Below are 16,766 nucleotides of genomic sequence, written 5' to 3' on the forward strand. Positions count from 1 at the left end.
TGGTCTAGTCATCTAAATTCTGACCTTAACTTCATGTATTCACTGGATTCAGCACTTTCCCCCACCTTAAGTCTAGTCACCAGCAATCCAATGTCGCCCATCAATTAATTGGAAAATGATATGTTAAATTCAACCCCCAAGCATCACAAATATATCTCTTCACGCCAAATATGTAGCTATGTAACAAAACCCTAAAGGTCCATTATACGCAAGCGCAAAATGGAAAATCCGTGTGCAGTCAAAGTGTTTCTGGAATGGTCCCTGATGGAAGCGCGTCAGCACCAGGAGCATGATCACCCGAGAGAGCGGCCCTAGTTTAACGTGATTGTACGCTTTGGGGGCTTTTCGAGAGTGAGCGGGACTGATGTCACTGGAGTGCGAGCGCGAATCCTTCCAACTCTCCTATACTATCAATGAGTTACTTGGTCCACCCTCCCTCCAAATCTTTAGAAAATATAGGTATGTCTGGAGAAGACTTAGGCGTGAGCCTAAAACCTCGCCCATGCCTGTTCGCTGAAATCTGGAGTGGGATTCTTTTTCCACACCGACATCAGAAATGGATGGTGGTTTACCTGGCGAAGATGAGCCCTTTCATCTTGAGTATTTCGCAAGTTGATGCTCATCATATCCTGTGGTAACTGTTGGACTGAAGCATCACTAAGGTAAACCCGCAACCTGTCTCAATCTCCACTCAAGTCCTCAATTTTTATCATGAATGACCTTCCTGCTAGTCGAAACCATCAATTGTACACCGTCACCAGTCGCGTAGTTGTCAATTGTGCTAATGCTTTGGTTCAAGTTATTGTCTGCTCTACAGCATATATCAAAGCACTGACAGGCCGTCTCCCATTCACCCCGCAGCCTTGCAATATTTGAATGTTCCTTCTCTGACACCATAGATGTCTTGGATTTATGTCAGCTACTGATTCATGATATCTCGCATGTGCCTTTCTTCCAATTTTGTGGTTGTAAGAATAAGGCTATTTTTACATTCTTGCCGGCTCTCACTGGTAACATTTTCAGGCAAGGTATCCAAATCAACTTGTCTGGGAGAGTTGTCACCACGCTCAAGGGGGAGCTGAATCTGATTAATGTGGTTGGACAATCAGGCAACAGAATTGGAGACAGTTTTCTGTGCTTGTGCGATCCTCCTTTATCTGCTGCAGTTCTAACACATCTGAGTTAGACTCTGGCATGGATTGTTCAATTATATGCTCAAGTTTTCCGTCAATGCTTTCAAGATGAGCCTCAAGATCAGCCTTCGCGTTATTTATGAGTCTTTTTATCTTTCAAGGGTTTCAGCATTGACAGTGGATCTGTGACCGACCCAGTTATTAGTCAAACAGCTGTGTGCTATGCATAGGATACTAGAGACTTACAGATTTGCATCAGTGAGGGCAACACTGATGGTCAACTTGTATCCAACCAGTACTTGTGTGAAACAGTTGATGTCATCACCTGTGTACCTTAACTTGGCCCAGTCTCAAAAGCTTGTCCGACCATCATAGACCTCGATGAACATTTCATAATTTCCTCTTTAAATTCTTTGCAGGCATTCTCCGCAGTGTAGTAAGGGAAGTTTAAGAGCAGAGAGGTCTACATTAGCATTGACTGTGTCTGTGAGCGGGGCTAGAACCTCACCCAATGCCTCAAGCTCCTCGAGAAAGCCGTGTTCAGATTTCAGATGAGACTGAAAACTCTTGATAGTTTCATAAAGTGTGATGCCAGACTTAAAGGGCAAAAGTAGTCAAAAGTCAGTAGTTAGTCCAGAAGCAAGGCTTATAGATTCTGCAATCTTGTCCATCCCTACAATAAATAAAAGAGTGGGGATGGGTGGGAAGTCGATATTTGTGCCCCAGAATCGCGATGTCAGGCTGGGTTTAAGCACATGCTGGGCTGACGGCGAACTGGATTGGTCTTTATTGAAGCTCAGGACTAATCTGGGCTCCGCGATCACCAATTACCCAATAATTAATACACTGAGATTCATCATCTTGGCACTGAGCAAGACCGAAAAAATCACCTCTGGAATATGTACAATTCCTTACACGGCTTGGCAGGTCGAGGTGTGACATACATAGTATCATGAATAAAAAACAAATGTTAGGTCTAGAAAGTAGCTATTCATGATAATCTAGCATTAATGGCTCATACCTGCAATGCTGGGATGAATCCTTCAAGCAATCAGCGGCGGCAACGCAAACTGAGATTATACTAAAATTAAAATTAAATACTTCTTTAATAAATACTAAGTTTATGTTATAGATCTACTATTGATTAAAAAGTTTTAATAAGCTTTTAAACATAAAAATTAACTATATAAGAAAATAAAATAAAAAAAAATAATTAAAAAATAAAAATTAAAGTTTATATTTATCTGAAAAATTAAGTTAATAATAGTTATAATATACTTTATTGATATCACTAAGCAGTGAATTTTCTGAAAATCATCAAATATTCAATGTATTCAATAATCAACACATTTAAATATTTGAAATATTAATAAATTAAGACTATTTAATGTGATGGTGTAGAACAGACTTATGTCTAACCTTCTTAACAGTGTAATTGTACAGGCTGAGGTGATTGATAATTGCAACTGCCTAGACAATGGCAAACAATCTTACAATTATCCTGTGTATAAATAATATATAAATGTGGCAATTGCCTAGCAATTGCACTAAGAAAAGAACTATATAAACAGAGCCTTCTTCAAACTCATTTTTTAGAAATCATCTTAGCATTTACTCAGATAACTTATATAGTTGGCAATTGAATATCTATTTCACCTGTATCTAAATTGTAGCTATAATATAATACTAAGATCAAATACTTTTCTTACCCTTTTTAAAGCAGATTTTTAGATGAAAAATCTTTGAGAATTCTTATCTACTTTTGTTTTTGAATCCTTGATTTTGAAAGATGTTGGAAGCAGTTAGAGAGTCTGACTATTTATAAAGATCAGACTAAGATATAATGACCTTAACTAAGAGAAATATAAGGTCAAAAAATCTTATATTAAAGGAATAATTTTTTATAGCAATTGAAGAGAATTCAGATCAGATATATCAAGAGATTACTAGTCTCATAAATGAAGTAAGAGGCATTTTAGAAAGAATTAAAGTAGAACAAAATAAGCAGAAAAAGTAAATAAATAAACTTGACTAGTAAATGAATAGCTTGATAGAGAAATAAAATATATTACAGCAGACTATAAATTCTTTAGTCTCTCAAATCAGATTAATAAATACTCAACAGATATAATAATCAGTCAAACTCAATGATTCTCAGTATTTTATCTATGAAAAAGAATCAGTATTTGAAAACTAACTCTTCTGAATGAAATACAAGTTATCTGTTAACACAGATCACTTTTCAACTGAAGAAAATTATATTATCTATATTGGAAACTGAACTAATGATGAAGCTGCCAGATACTTAGTCTTAAGAATAAAGAAAGATCATTCTGAGAAGTTTAAAATAGCTGAGAAAGTATTCAAATATCTACAAAAAATATAATAATATTAATAAGCTTAAGAATGCAAAGATGAAATATCAATGACTAATAATGAGAAATAAAGATGATTATTATATATTTGTGATCAAATTTCTACATTTGACTGGTGAAGTTCAAGTTCATAAGAAAGATTATAAAGCAGACTTTTTTCATAAGATTTTCTTTGATCTTTAATGTATGATTGCAGTAGTATGTATTAATTACAGCATCTTTTATGAGATTCAAGAGATTTGCACTAGGATAGCTCATTATATTAAAGATATATTTAATTAAAACAACTGATAGCTACTCAACTGTGAAGAAACTTCTACAATTCAAATCAACTGTAAAAGAACTCTCTCAACTTGAAACTGTAAAATGACTCTAATCATATCAGCATAAATAATTAAGAATAGATTAAAAAATGAAAATTGAAAAAAAAATATAAAATGCTTTAATTATCAAAGTAAAAATCATATAGTATAAAATTATTCATATAAGCAAAAAATAAAACTAAAGAAAGTAAATACTGAAACTGCTATCATTAAATTAAAAAAAGATTAAATTTGAGAGAAGTTTTTTTTCTCAGGTAAAATAGTTGCATTAGAAATTTTGAATATGAATTAGTTGATGAGTAAAAATCCTTTTACTGTATATATCAGAGTAGTTTTTAATGAATATACTATTTCTACAAGAGTACTAGTAGATTCTAAAGCAAATTACTGTATTTTTATTGATATAAATTTTGTATATAGATATGTTAAAGCCTTAAAAACAAACTTTGAAAAGTTGATAAAAGATCATTAGGTCATAAAATTCAATAAATAAAGAGAAACTTCAATCATAAAAGTCATCTTTTTATATTTATAAGTAGATAAGTAAAGGTTTCTCAATATATTAATACTAATGATAGACCTGAGGAGTACTGACATAATTCTAGAATGATTTTAGTTGAAAAAGCAGAAAACATAACTAGATGTGAAAAATTAATATCTAGTTTGATCAAGCATACAGACAATTGAAAATAAAATATCAGAAGAATGTAATATAATAATTTCAAGAAAAATTCTAAAGAGATCAGGAGTGAAGTCAGATTATCAACAAGATACAGATTATCGTAATAGACTTATTGATAAAAAATTCAAGTGAGAAAATACTGAAAGATCTATGAAAATTCAATGAAGAAATAAATAAAATAAGCAGTAAGAAATAATATTCATTGAGAGTATGATTTTTTATCATCATAAAAGAAGCAAGAAATCAGAGATTTTTATTTTAAATTTTTATGATATAGATAAGATTATTGAGAAGAAAAAGATTATTATTAATATAGAACTAAAAAATAAAGAAATAATTAATAAATAATTGTCAGAGAATTATAAGAAATTTTATAATATTTTCTCAAAAACTATTTTTGATTAATTACTACTTTTTTAAAAGAAAGTAAACTATAAAATTAAGCTTGAGAAGAGAGCTGATTTAAATAAAACTATCAATCATGTATTATTATACTGAATGAGTTTGAAAGAATTTAAAATGGTTAAGTAGTATCTTGAAATTAATTTAAAAAAGAGTTTTATTTTATCTGTGATTTTTTTATTTATATCTTTAATTCTTATAGCTCATACAGTAAGCAAGTTGAGATTCTATATGAATTGCCACTAGTTTAATACAATTTTAAAGAAGAATTGATATTCAATTTCACTAGTTAATAAGTTAATGAAGTAGCTAAATGAAATTAAGTTCTTTATTAAATTAAATATTTATCAAGATTTTTATTGAATATATATGCACTTTGAGACTGAAGATCTGACTGTTTTCAAAATATATTATAAGATCTATAAGTATAATATCATACTTTTTAATCTAAGTAATGACTCAGTAATCTTTCAACACTTTGTGAATACTATTTTCTTTGACTATTTAAATCAGTTCATGACTGCTTTTGTGACTGACTTATTTATTTACAGCAAAATCTTAAAAGAATATAAGAAGCATATCAAGAAGATATTGACTAGATTATGAGAAGCTGAGCTACAAACAAGCATTTTAAAATTGAACTCAGAAAAGATTGCAGTGATATCACAATGAGCAGTGCCTAATACAGTCAAGAAAGTTCAATTCTTCTTAAGATTCTATAACTTTTATAAATGTTTTATTAAGAAATATAGTTAAATTATAAAGTCACTATTTAACTTCATTCAGAAGAATCAATCTTTGAGTGAAATAAGATCTACTAGTATATCTTTGATAAAATAAATAAAGTTCTATTTAAAGTTTTAGTGCTTTATCATTACAATTCAAATCAAAAGACTTGAGTAGAAATAGATGCTTCAGATGATGCTATAGCTAATGTTCTATCTCAGTTATATAAGAATGAACAATGACATTCAATTATTTTCTACTCTGTCTCAATAAGTGAAGTAGAGAGAAACTATAAAATTCATAACAAGAAAATACTAGTGATTATAAAAGTACTGACAGAATAATATGCTGAGCTGAAAGATCTTTAGAGAACAGAGAGATTCAAGATTTTGACTGATCATTGAGCTTTTAAATACTTTATGATAATTAAAAATCTTAATATCTGATAAGTATGCTGAGCAGAATTTCTATTTTATAATTCAATATCAGTCTGAGTATCAGAATATACTAGCAAATATGCTGAGTTAATCAGAGATTTAAAAAGATGACGAAAGTACTCAGATGCAATTATTTCTCAAGTCAGAGAGATTGAAATCAAAGATCATTAAAAAATTTATTAAGATCAAGACTTTAGATATGAATATACATATTTTTAATGAAGTTAAAACAAGAAACAGAGAGATAGAATTACTGAGATCATGATATGAGAAAGTATAATGAGAAGAATAGTACTGAGAGCTAATAAATAAACTTTTATATTTTGAAAAGCACTTAGTGATATCAATTGAGAAAAATTCTACTCTCTGAGCATATTTTCTATAGAAGATTCATGAGTAATTATCAATAGTATATTCTGAAGAAAAAAAGTTATACTTGTTAATGAAGGTAAGATACTACTGAAATGACTAAATCAAAGATATTAATCAGTATATAAACAATTGTCTGATGTGCTGATAAATAAAGATCTTTCATGATAAAACTTCAGAGCTATTGAAGTCACTATCAATTCTCAGCAGAGTCTGATAGCATATTTTAATAAACTTTATGAATAACTCTAATAACAAAAAAAGATTATAATATAATATTGATGATTATCTATTGACTAAGTAAGAAGTCTATATTTATTTCTATCACAAGAAAGATATATGTTAAAGAGCTGATGAGACTGTTCTTAAAATGCTACTATAAATATTATAAAGTATCAGATTCAATTATATCAGACTGCAGATCATAATTCATCTTAGACTTCTGAAGTGAGTTCATTAAATGATTAAGAGTTAAGCTAAAGTTTTTATCAGCTCATCACATATAAATAGATGATTAGACTAAAATTGCCAATCAATATCTGATGATCAAGCTTTATTTATATATAAACTACTATTAAAATAACTGAAATAAATAATTGTCAATAATAAATCATACAGCTAAAGCTCTGATAAATAAATCAATTAAGATGATACTTTTTTTAACTACTTATAAATATAAATCTTAAATGTTCTTTAATTAAAAGTCATTATTAAAGATACTATCTAGAAGAGAAAAGCTTAAATAAGAAGATGTCTGATAGCATATCATTCAAATGAAGAAAATTTGAAAGCTGACAGCAGACAGTATGAAAAAGATGTAAAGAATCATGAAATTACAAGTTAACAAACATCATTGAGAGTTAAACTTTGAGATAAAAAATAAAGTCTTTCTGTCACTCAAAAACTATAGAATTCAACACCTTAGCAGAAAGCTCATATAGTAAAATAAAGACTTTTTTAAGATTATTGAGAGAGTTGACAACAACTATAGACCAAGACTATCAAATAATAAGAAAATTCACTCAATATTCTCTTCTGATAAACTATAGAAAGCTATATATAACTCTATATCAGAACAACTAAATGAGACATCAGAATCAATTAAGATATAAGAAAAAAATAAATAAAAAGTTAAGAATATTTTAGAAATCTATATCTTCTGTAATAAGCTATAATACTGAATAAAATAATTAGAATTTGATAAAAATTTAACATGATATTCAGTATAAAATCTAAAAGATCACTGTATCTAATTCAATAATTTTATACTACAAATTCAACAAAAACAGAGCTTTCAAAATAATTAAGTAAATGACTGAAGACTTGAGAAAGGTATGACTATCTAGCAGATGAAGTAGATGATAATCTACTAGTATAAAAACATACTTAGGTTTTAAGATAAGATAATATGATGATATAGAACAGGCTTATATTTAATTTTCTCAAAAGTGTAATCATACATATTGAGATGATTGATAATTGCAACTGTCTAGACAATAGCAAACAACTCTGCTGTAAAGGGTTAAGCTCTAAGAACTAGAGGCTAGTCCTCCTATATAACAAGGACAAATTGCTTGAGAAAGGGAAGAAAAGAATGAGATGAGAACTCGAGCTTAAGCAAGCTCGCGTAGCATGATCACGTGCGCACGTGCGAACGATGGCTAGGCTGAGTCAGCCAGCCAGAGCAAATCTAGAGGTTCAACCCCTTATATCTGCAATTACCTTACATATGAATAACACATAAATATGGCAATTACCTAGCAATTGCATTAAGAAAAAAAAACTATATAAATGAAGTCTTTTTTAAATCTATCTTTTAGAAATCATTTTAGTATTCACTCATATAGTTTATTTAGTTGACAATTGAATATCTGTTTCATCTGCATCTAGATTGAAGCTGTGACATCTAATAATTCAATATATAGTTATTTATTAAAGTAACTATGTATAGTATATTTAATAGTCTCATAATCACTACAGTATGATGAAACTTACTGCAGAAATATAGCTTCAATCTGAACTTCAAGCTATATATTAAGCTGTTGAATACACTTATAATCTTTTTGTATAAATATAATAGTATTTTGATATAAATTAGCAGATTACTGTATTTTTTTTATTTTTTACTTATTTTTTATTTATAGAATCTTGATTTTTTAATAATGAAGAAGAATAAAATACTTTTTTAATTATATATATTCAATAATTATAATTTATTTATTATTTTTTAGAATAATTGTATATTATCTTTTATTGTACTTAGTTGAAATAATAACTTTAAAAGTTATATAAAATCTTATTTTAAAATTAATTTAATTAAAAGTTTTAAATATTATTTTTATAAATTTATATTTTAAATAGTTTTATATATTAATTTTTATTATTTTATAATTTTTTTAAAAAGTTTATTTTTAATTTTTAATAATTTATAATTATTTATATATATTTTTAAAACTTTAATTTTTAATATATTTTTTTAATTTATATAAAATAATAATTAATTATATATAAAATTTTTAAAATAAAAATAATTTAAAGAAAAATATAAAAAACTAATATAGTTAAATTAAATATATAATAATTTTAAAGAAAATTTATTATTTAATAATATTATTTAATAATAAAATATATTAAATTTAATATTTATAATTAAGTATTTAATAACTAATTAATTAGTTAATTAATAGTTAATATTTTTAAAAATAAAATTAAACTTTTATATTAAATATTTATAAATTATTTTAATTAAAATTATATATTTTTTATATATAATTTTTATAATATTATTTATTTTATAATAATAATTAATAATTATTTATATTTATATTAATTTTTAATAATATATAATATAAATAATATTTTTAAAATATAATACTAATCTTTATAGAAAATTTAATATAAAATAATAATTGTTAAGCTTCATAGTTTATTTAATTAACTCTTAAACTCTGTTCTTTTCATTATAAAAAGAAATAAAATAAAATATTATTAAGTAAAACAATTAATTGTATTCTCAATAAATGTTAACAGATAAGTAATTATTATTTATTCAGATTTAAAATTTAATAAACTAGTATATTTTCTTTAATCTCAATTTATTTGTGATATTGCATGTAAATTCATCTGTAAAGACTGGTCATTAAGTCTAAAATGCAACAAAAAAGAGTGACATATCAAATAAATATGCACCTTATGTATGAATTAAAAATATTTCTTGCTTTTTAACTTCCGTCTATTTGTATAGAGTTTCTTGCATTTTTCTTGCAAATTGATGGTACAAATGCGTGTTGAAGTGGATGAGTTCAAAAGTCAGAAGATATTTTTTGAATTGCTGGATTTAATGCGCCCCTCAGTTGGGATTTACATTATTGTGAAAAGTTCCTTTTCAAACCCCTTCTTCCACCCCATGTCTTCTACACTGAAATCCCATGAATCTGTAAATAGAACAACCAATTTTTGATTCCGTAATCTTACGACAGTGAAGTCGTTATTGACGTCAGAATTCATATGGATTAAACTCACCTCCCAACTTGTATCCAATAGTTGGGGTATGATTCCACTTTAAATTACCGGTTGGGATTTCCCCTCTGAATGCCTCCTATTTAGATCAGCAACGTCAAGATCCAAACTCTCACTCTACTAAAGATTCTTTTCACCAGAATATATAGGGGAGGCAAATATATATAATTGAGAGAGTGTTTTACATCGAGTATAAATTTTAAATGCCTCCAATTCCATCTTCATCCTCATTGTCGCCTCGCATCCTAGTGGCGCGATTTCTCAGTTCCAACAACTACTCGCAAACGTTGGCAGCATTTATCGAGGAAGCAGGCCTACCAGCAGAGGCGGGGTCTTTGGTTTCTGAGCCTGAAAATGAAAATTGGACTATTGAGAAAATAATGGAGGAAAAGAGGGTTTTTGATAAGACTTTGGAACTAGAAAGATTTGGCAGTGTAGACGCGGCGCTGGAGGATAGGTGGAGGTCTCCTGGTGAGTGAATCTACTTTTGGAGAAAATTGGATTTTTTGGGATGCTTCATTATTACTATAAGTCCCTTTTTTCCTCTGGATGAATATGTTTGCTTTGGGTTCTTTTTAGGATTTTATCTCTTGATCTGGAGCCTGTTGAGTGTATCGAACTTGTATTTTGGAGGCTGGAATTTCGAAACAGCCTTGATGTAGCAGAGATAAAAGTGCCCTTCATTCATGATGATGTTGCTTTTTGTCTCCTTTTTCAAGTTCAAGTGTTTCCTTTGGCTTACGACTTGCTTGTTCCTGTCTGTTCATATTGTTTATATCCCGATACCTACTAAAATCAACGCCCAGCACCATCGATACCAATACCTATTGAAACTCCAAGTGAAGCAAATATCCTTTCGGTCTCTGTTCAACCTTACATAAAAACATCTGAAGATGGCCACCCAGAGGTCTCATCGGGAATCGTATACACAGGGGCAGACAAGCGCCTGAGCCTCATTGATATTGGCCCTTGTTACCACGTCGCTTTGACATGTGAAAATGTAACAGATTCCCCGGTTCTAAGCTGCGTTTCTCTATATGGTGGAGCGTACAGAGCCATGACGACGATGTCTGGACTATTAATACTATTCCAAGGGCCAAGACCGAAAATCTTGGACTCGAGAAAGGATCATACCAAGTATGCCGTGAGCGTGGTCAGCTTTCAGGAAGAACCGCCAGAAGTGCAAACGACATGGTTAGCAACAGCAGGCTGGGACTCGAGAGTATATATCTACCGTATTACTGCACCGGATATAGGTGCACAACCCTCGATTGGGGAGCCGCTGGCAGTTATCAAAACAGCCACGATACCAGAATGCATTCTTTTCATCCGTAATCGGGATACAGGAGACTTGGTCCTTCTAGCTTCGCGACGTGACTCTACAAATCTATATTACTACCTTGTCGAATCGCCCCTTACAAGGTTGGAGAAACGGGACAGTAGCCATGCAAAGCTGTATGAATGCCCACTTCTCGGCAAGCAGAACCTGGCACCACATTCGAACGCCTGGATTGCGTTCTCCCCAGCATGCTTCGCTATTAGCCCGCGGGACCCGGGCCTCCTTGCCGTCGCAACTTCTTCCCAGCCGCATATGAAACTAATAATGGTCCGGCTCCTCATACCATCAACTGCATCCGAAGCGGTTCGGGCCCGTGCGGAGACGCAAGCCTCGCAAGCACTAGCAGAGCTAACTATCCAGAATCGAGAGGATTCTGCAATCGTCGTCCAGGTCAACACATTGGCTCCACAGACAGCGTATTCGATTCCACAGGTGGTATGGAGACCAGATGGGTCTGGGGTCTGGGTGAATGGAGATGATGGGGTGATTAGAGGCATTGAAGCTAAGACAGGGAGACTTACTACGAAATTAGAGGGCGGGCATGAGCCTGGTTCTAAGGTCAGGACTCTATGGGCTGGTTGGGTGAGTGAGCAAGAAGGAGAGGCTGGAGGTGGGGAATTGGTTTTGAGCGGGGGATTTGATAAAAGGCTGATTGTTTGGAAGGTTGGATCGTGAATGATAGGGAGATGAAATCTGTATCGAGTAAAGTCTGAATGAAATCAAATTTCCTCGACAGTATAGAGACCATTGTTGAACTAACTTGAATCGCAGCGTAGAGACTAGCCGCTGTGATTGTATGAATACTAAAAATATAAACAGCAATAAGAACACAAATACAAAAGACTCTAATCCAATAGCCATAACACTATAGAATATGTATGTAGCCGTCTGTCCATGCACCTTCACACCATGGGGAGCAAGGAAAGAGGTGTTTGGTAATTAGACGGCAGAATAATTCAATATCGGCACGAATAGATAATAATCCTTCAGCAATTGGACATGGGGGAAAAATAACCACTGCTGTACACACATATGCCTGTTGTACCCCAGTACGGTAGCACGAGAAATCGCAAAGATAACTATTCGGAAAGGGGCATTGACTGAGGGGATAGGAAGTAGGATATATTCGCAGTAGTTCCCACACACACTCTCTCTCACGAAACAAAAAGACAAAAAAAAAAAAAAAAAGGAAGCCAGATATGGGACAGAGACATTAAACGACATTAAAATTTTCGGTTCTGTAACATTGTAAATGGATCTACCTATTGTCAAATTGAGAGAGGGCTGTCCCTAATCGTCAAACCTTCATATGCCGCCTAGGGATGAGACAAACCACCTCCATTCGCGTAAATATCTGTTCTTCCCAACAGGAGATAAGTAGTGGACCCAGAAAAGATAAATCCGCAGAAAGGCTTTCAAAGCTTTTTCATGATTTTTCCCGATTCGCAGCCAGATTTGCAAGGATCTATCGACATGACACATAGGATATGGAAACTGGACCTTAACCCGGAGAACCCACAAAAAAAAAAAGAGAAAAAAAAGAAAAAAGAAACGGATTATGCAGATTCTCTTTTTCCCTCTTTAACCTCTTTCTGTAATAAATTGTCAGCTTCATGGTGTGCTTTTCATATCTCCCAACGAATTCGATATTTCAATGAGAATATGAACAAAGGCGAACACATACCAGCGCCTTCATAGTGCCGTGCAGAGCATGTCTGTGGTTCCGTCGGAACTTAGGATCTGTGCCCTTGAGGGAGGGGTATCTGTGAGTCTTTGGCTTTTTGATCCTGTGGGATTAAAAGAGGTCCAATATCAGTATATGTCCGGTCAGATAGTGTAGAAGTAGAATGGTTTGGAGTGCTCTGTAAGTCGATTTTTGTCCAAGTGTGAGAGTCAAAACGGGCATAGCGGGGTTCCGAGTTGGAAAACAAGGTATTCACATACCCGTTTCGGTGGGCTTTTGCGTTCCGGTTGTGCTGCGAGCTGTTCTTTGACTCTTGAGGGTTGAAAAATTATCAGCGAAACCGGGCTCAGGAACTGACAAACACGGGCTGTCTTTCCAGTCATAAGCAAGACAGGAGACATATCAGGAGGGCTACATACTGGCCATTTTTGACGGGATTGTCACAACAGAAGAGCTGTTGGTGTCGAAGCGGCGGAGGTGACTTGAGGTTGAACTGCCAGACGACGAAGATGCGCTCGTTTAGGGTTTGTGTGGGATCTCGCTTAGTCACGTGGGCTGATTTTATCAAGGCAAATTCTTAAGGGTCTCAGCTTCAAACAATGTACAGCATTGACGACTACAACAGGATCCGTATTTGATATCAATTCGACGATTACAACCCCTGTGGATGATGTAGACGCACGCGAGACTTCTCATTATTGTATATATATGTTCACTCAACCTGTAACTTGACAGTAAAAACCAATGCTTGATATTTCTGTCAATCCTCCCTGAAGGAGTATATCGGGGAGATTTGGATGCAGCAGACGCATGTTATTTTGTCATTCTGAACTGAGTTATCTCAACTTAAGTGACACTCAAGAGAACCATTCATACATCTGTATCTTCTTTCTGAATTCCATATGTCCTTCTTCCGTCACGAGATAACCATGATCACGTGTCAGCTTATCCAGATCAGTACTAGCCTCTTGTGCCTTTCCCGAACTCCCAACTCGACAATCTCCAACTTGCTGTCCTGCTTCAAGTCTCGCTTCTCCACCTGCCACGCCTCTCCATCCGCCAATTGCACCATGAACTCTCTTAGAATCGCTCGGGCTGCTCTCCGGGCAAGGCCTGCCGCAGTCAGAGCCCCCCTCCAGTGGAGAGCATATGCCGATGCTGTGGCCGACAAAATAAAACTCTCCCTTGTCCTCCCACATGAGGTACGTATATTCCCCGGCCCACAATCAACATTATCTTAATTGCATAGATTGCGATTCATCCTTGGAGCTGCTACTGACTATCGCCGGTGTGCAGAGCATCTACAAATCGACAGACGTGTAGGTTTCCTCCCGCGGCTCCCGCTCGAGAGCTAACTCCTACAGCAAAAAATCATCCCTCGCGAATATCAAAATGAACTAACCATGCGATGTTATCCGGAAAACCAACAGTATCCAAGTCAACATTCCTGCCGAATCTGGCGCGATGGGTATTCTTGCAAACCACGTCCCATCCATCGAACAACTGAAGCCCGGCCTCGTTGAGATCATCGAGGAATCCGGAGGAACCAAGCAATTCTTCCGTATGCCATCATCAAACCATTGAGCGGTTGGCAAGGTTTTAGGAAGGCAAAATTCTCAGTATTACGTCTCTAATACACATATTCTCTTTGTTCTACTAGTGTCTGGTGGCTTCGCTATCGTCCAGCCCAACTCCCAGCTCAGCATCAATGCCGTCGAAGGTTACACCCTTGATCAATTCAGCGCAGAGGTGAGGCACAATTAGCTTACCTGTATCCCGAGCCACTCTAGCAGTTAAGAAGTACTAATGAAATTTCATTGTCAGGCCGTGAAATCACAGATTGCTGAAGCACAGAGAATCGCCAGCGGCAGTGGCAGCGAGCAAGATATCGCTGAGGCGAAGATTGAGTTGGAGGTATGGACATGATGGCATTTATTTCGTCATTCGTCGCTACTGAATTGCTGCTGACTAGTTGTTATAGGTGCTGGAGAGCCTGCAGGCTGCTTTGAAATAAATTTGTTTTATGTACATATACAACCTGATCCTTCACCCATCATGCCAGATCACCGCCATATTTCTCAATGCTTATGTGTAGAATTATAACAGCCTTTGCTCTTTTAGAACATTTCAAAACTTAACTTTCTTATAATGCCTCATAATTTATCATCGGTTCTTTCTGGTGTGATGATTATTTTTAAAATCTTTCTTTTTAAAATAGTTTTACAGCAGTAAGTGTTGAAATGCAATATTTTACTGAGAAAAGTGTAGATTACTTATGTATATGAGATCTATGGCTTTCCTGTCTATGCCTCCCTTCAATACTCATGGGCATGAATCAGTCATTCTAGAGCAGTTGCTTACACTCTTTCATCTCCCTCATCATATTTTTCCCCCATTCCATTTGGCAAAGTGGCCTGTCTTCAAAAATGGAAAAGCATCAAGTCAAAATGTATCTTATATCAGCCTCTTCATCATATCTAAAGCAATTATCTCAAATAAAATTGAATTCACAACAATGATGCATAAAGAGCTGATAACTCTATATAGAAAACCAACAAAGCACAGCGGACGCAGAAACAAAATCAAAGCAAATATAATGAAATAAACTAGAAGAAAATAAAATCAACAAGTGATGGTCAGTGCTACCCTCTATGCAGTGCATGAGTTGGTAATAGGATGTGGGGAGTGAAAAAGAAAACAACATGGGCATAATACATAGTTGAAGGTGATATAGAACATGATGTGAATATCAAAAGAGTTCTACCAATCATTAAAAGAAAGAAAAAAAGATAAATGAAAAAGCAACAGCAGCAGCAGCAGAAGAAGAAGAAGAAGAAGAAGAAAATGACCAACATCTGTTAAGAATGTAGAACTCAAGAAGAGAGTGAGATGTGAAATTTTGAGATAAGATGAAAGAAAGAGAAAGAACATAACATCCTGCTCAATACAGCTACCTCCTCAGCAGAGATATTAGGTTTGAAAGGATCAAGATGAGAGAAGAGAGTAGGAAAGTTGTCCTTTTTCCTGCCCTTGTCCAAAACAGTAGAGAACCAAAGAACCTTGAACAACGTATATAGAGAAAAACAATACATGACATGATGTTTGATAGGTTGAGCATGCACTGCATTTGTTGCAACAAGCAAAGTCCAGAACATTACAACAAAATCAAAGCATAATCAGCAGTAAATATAAACATTGAATGCTGGAGAAAAAGATTTGTACAATACTGTACATACAACAAAATCAAAGCATAATCAGCAGTAAATATAAACATTGAATGCTGGAGAAAAAGATTTGTACAATACTGTACATACAACAAAGTTATTAATCATGAGGGATAGATCTAATCACATCGCAATACAAAAAATCGAACATGAGACATGAGACATGAAGCAATGATATAAGAACATGAAAACCAAATGATGGATAAAACAACAGATATCATCACTTCAAGAGGGGAAAAAAAAAACCTCAGAAAACCCCTCAAGTAAACTCAACATTATGCCTCCCCTGCCTCGACACCGTCCTCCTCTCCGCCCTCCTCCGCTCCCTCTTACTAGCATGACTGCTCATATCAGTACTACCAGGCGGGGGTGAATTAATGTAACTAGACGCCGCAGCAGGGATAGGTAAGGGAGGCGGCAATGGACCAGAAAGCACGCTCTGCGGAGCAACGGGCGGATACCTTTGCGTCGGTGTTGGAGGCAGTCCCCTCATCCGGAGCCATGGTTGAGGTGGGAAAAGCCGTTCCCCAAACACAGCATCCAAAAATTCCGG

General features: G+C 33.9%; 4 protein-coding genes across 4 annotated transcripts; 2 read left to right on the plus strand and 2 right to left on the minus strand.

Annotated features, from left to right (window-relative positions):
- Positions 1 to 10,169: 10,169 nt before the first annotated feature.
- Positions 10,170 to 11,980, plus strand: PAAG_05603 (hypothetical protein; the record flags this gene model as incomplete). The annotated part of the gene is made up of 2 exons (XM_002792272.2): positions 10,170 to 10,437; positions 10,773 to 11,980. The coding sequence occupies 2 exons, from the start codon at positions 10,170 to 10,172 to the stop codon at positions 11,978 to 11,980; spliced, it is 1,476 nt and encodes a 491-aa protein (XP_002792318.1).
- An 881-nt stretch (positions 11,981 to 12,861) lies between these two features.
- Positions 12,862 to 13,415, minus strand: PAAG_05604 (60S ribosomal protein L29; the record flags this gene model as incomplete). Its single annotated transcript, XM_002792273.2, has 4 exons — positions 12,862 to 12,897; positions 12,990 to 13,092; positions 13,250 to 13,301; positions 13,409 to 13,415. The coding sequence occupies 4 exons, from the start codon at positions 13,413 to 13,415 to the stop codon at positions 12,862 to 12,864; spliced, it is 198 nt and encodes a 65-aa protein (XP_002792319.1).
- Positions 13,416 to 14,059: 644 nt separating this feature from the next.
- On the plus strand, positions 14,060 to 15,003 carry PAAG_05605 (ATP synthase delta chain; the record flags this gene model as incomplete). The annotated part of the gene is made up of 6 exons (XM_002792274.2): positions 14,060 to 14,191; positions 14,286 to 14,308; positions 14,420 to 14,550; positions 14,650 to 14,738; positions 14,814 to 14,903; positions 14,971 to 15,003. The coding sequence occupies 6 exons, from the start codon at positions 14,060 to 14,062 to the stop codon at positions 15,001 to 15,003; spliced, it is 498 nt and encodes a 165-aa protein (XP_002792320.1).
- A 1,469-nt stretch (positions 15,004 to 16,472) lies between these two features.
- PAAG_05606 (hypothetical protein) lies at positions 16,473 to 16,716 on the minus strand (the record flags this gene model as incomplete). Its single annotated transcript, XM_015845632.1, has 2 exons — positions 16,473 to 16,652; positions 16,675 to 16,716. 2 exons carry the CDS (start codon positions 16,714 to 16,716, stop codon positions 16,473 to 16,475), a joined length of 222 nt encoding a protein of 73 aa, XP_015699858.1.
- Between the last annotated feature and the right edge of the window lie 50 nt (positions 16,717 to 16,766).

This window comes from Paracoccidioides lutzii (assembly GCF_000150705.2).
Source record: "Paracoccidioides lutzii Pb01 unplaced genomic scaffold supercont2.15, whole genome shotgun sequence".
Classification (NCBI taxonomy): Eukaryota; Fungi; Ascomycota; class Eurotiomycetes; order Onygenales; family Ajellomycetaceae; genus Paracoccidioides; species Paracoccidioides lutzii.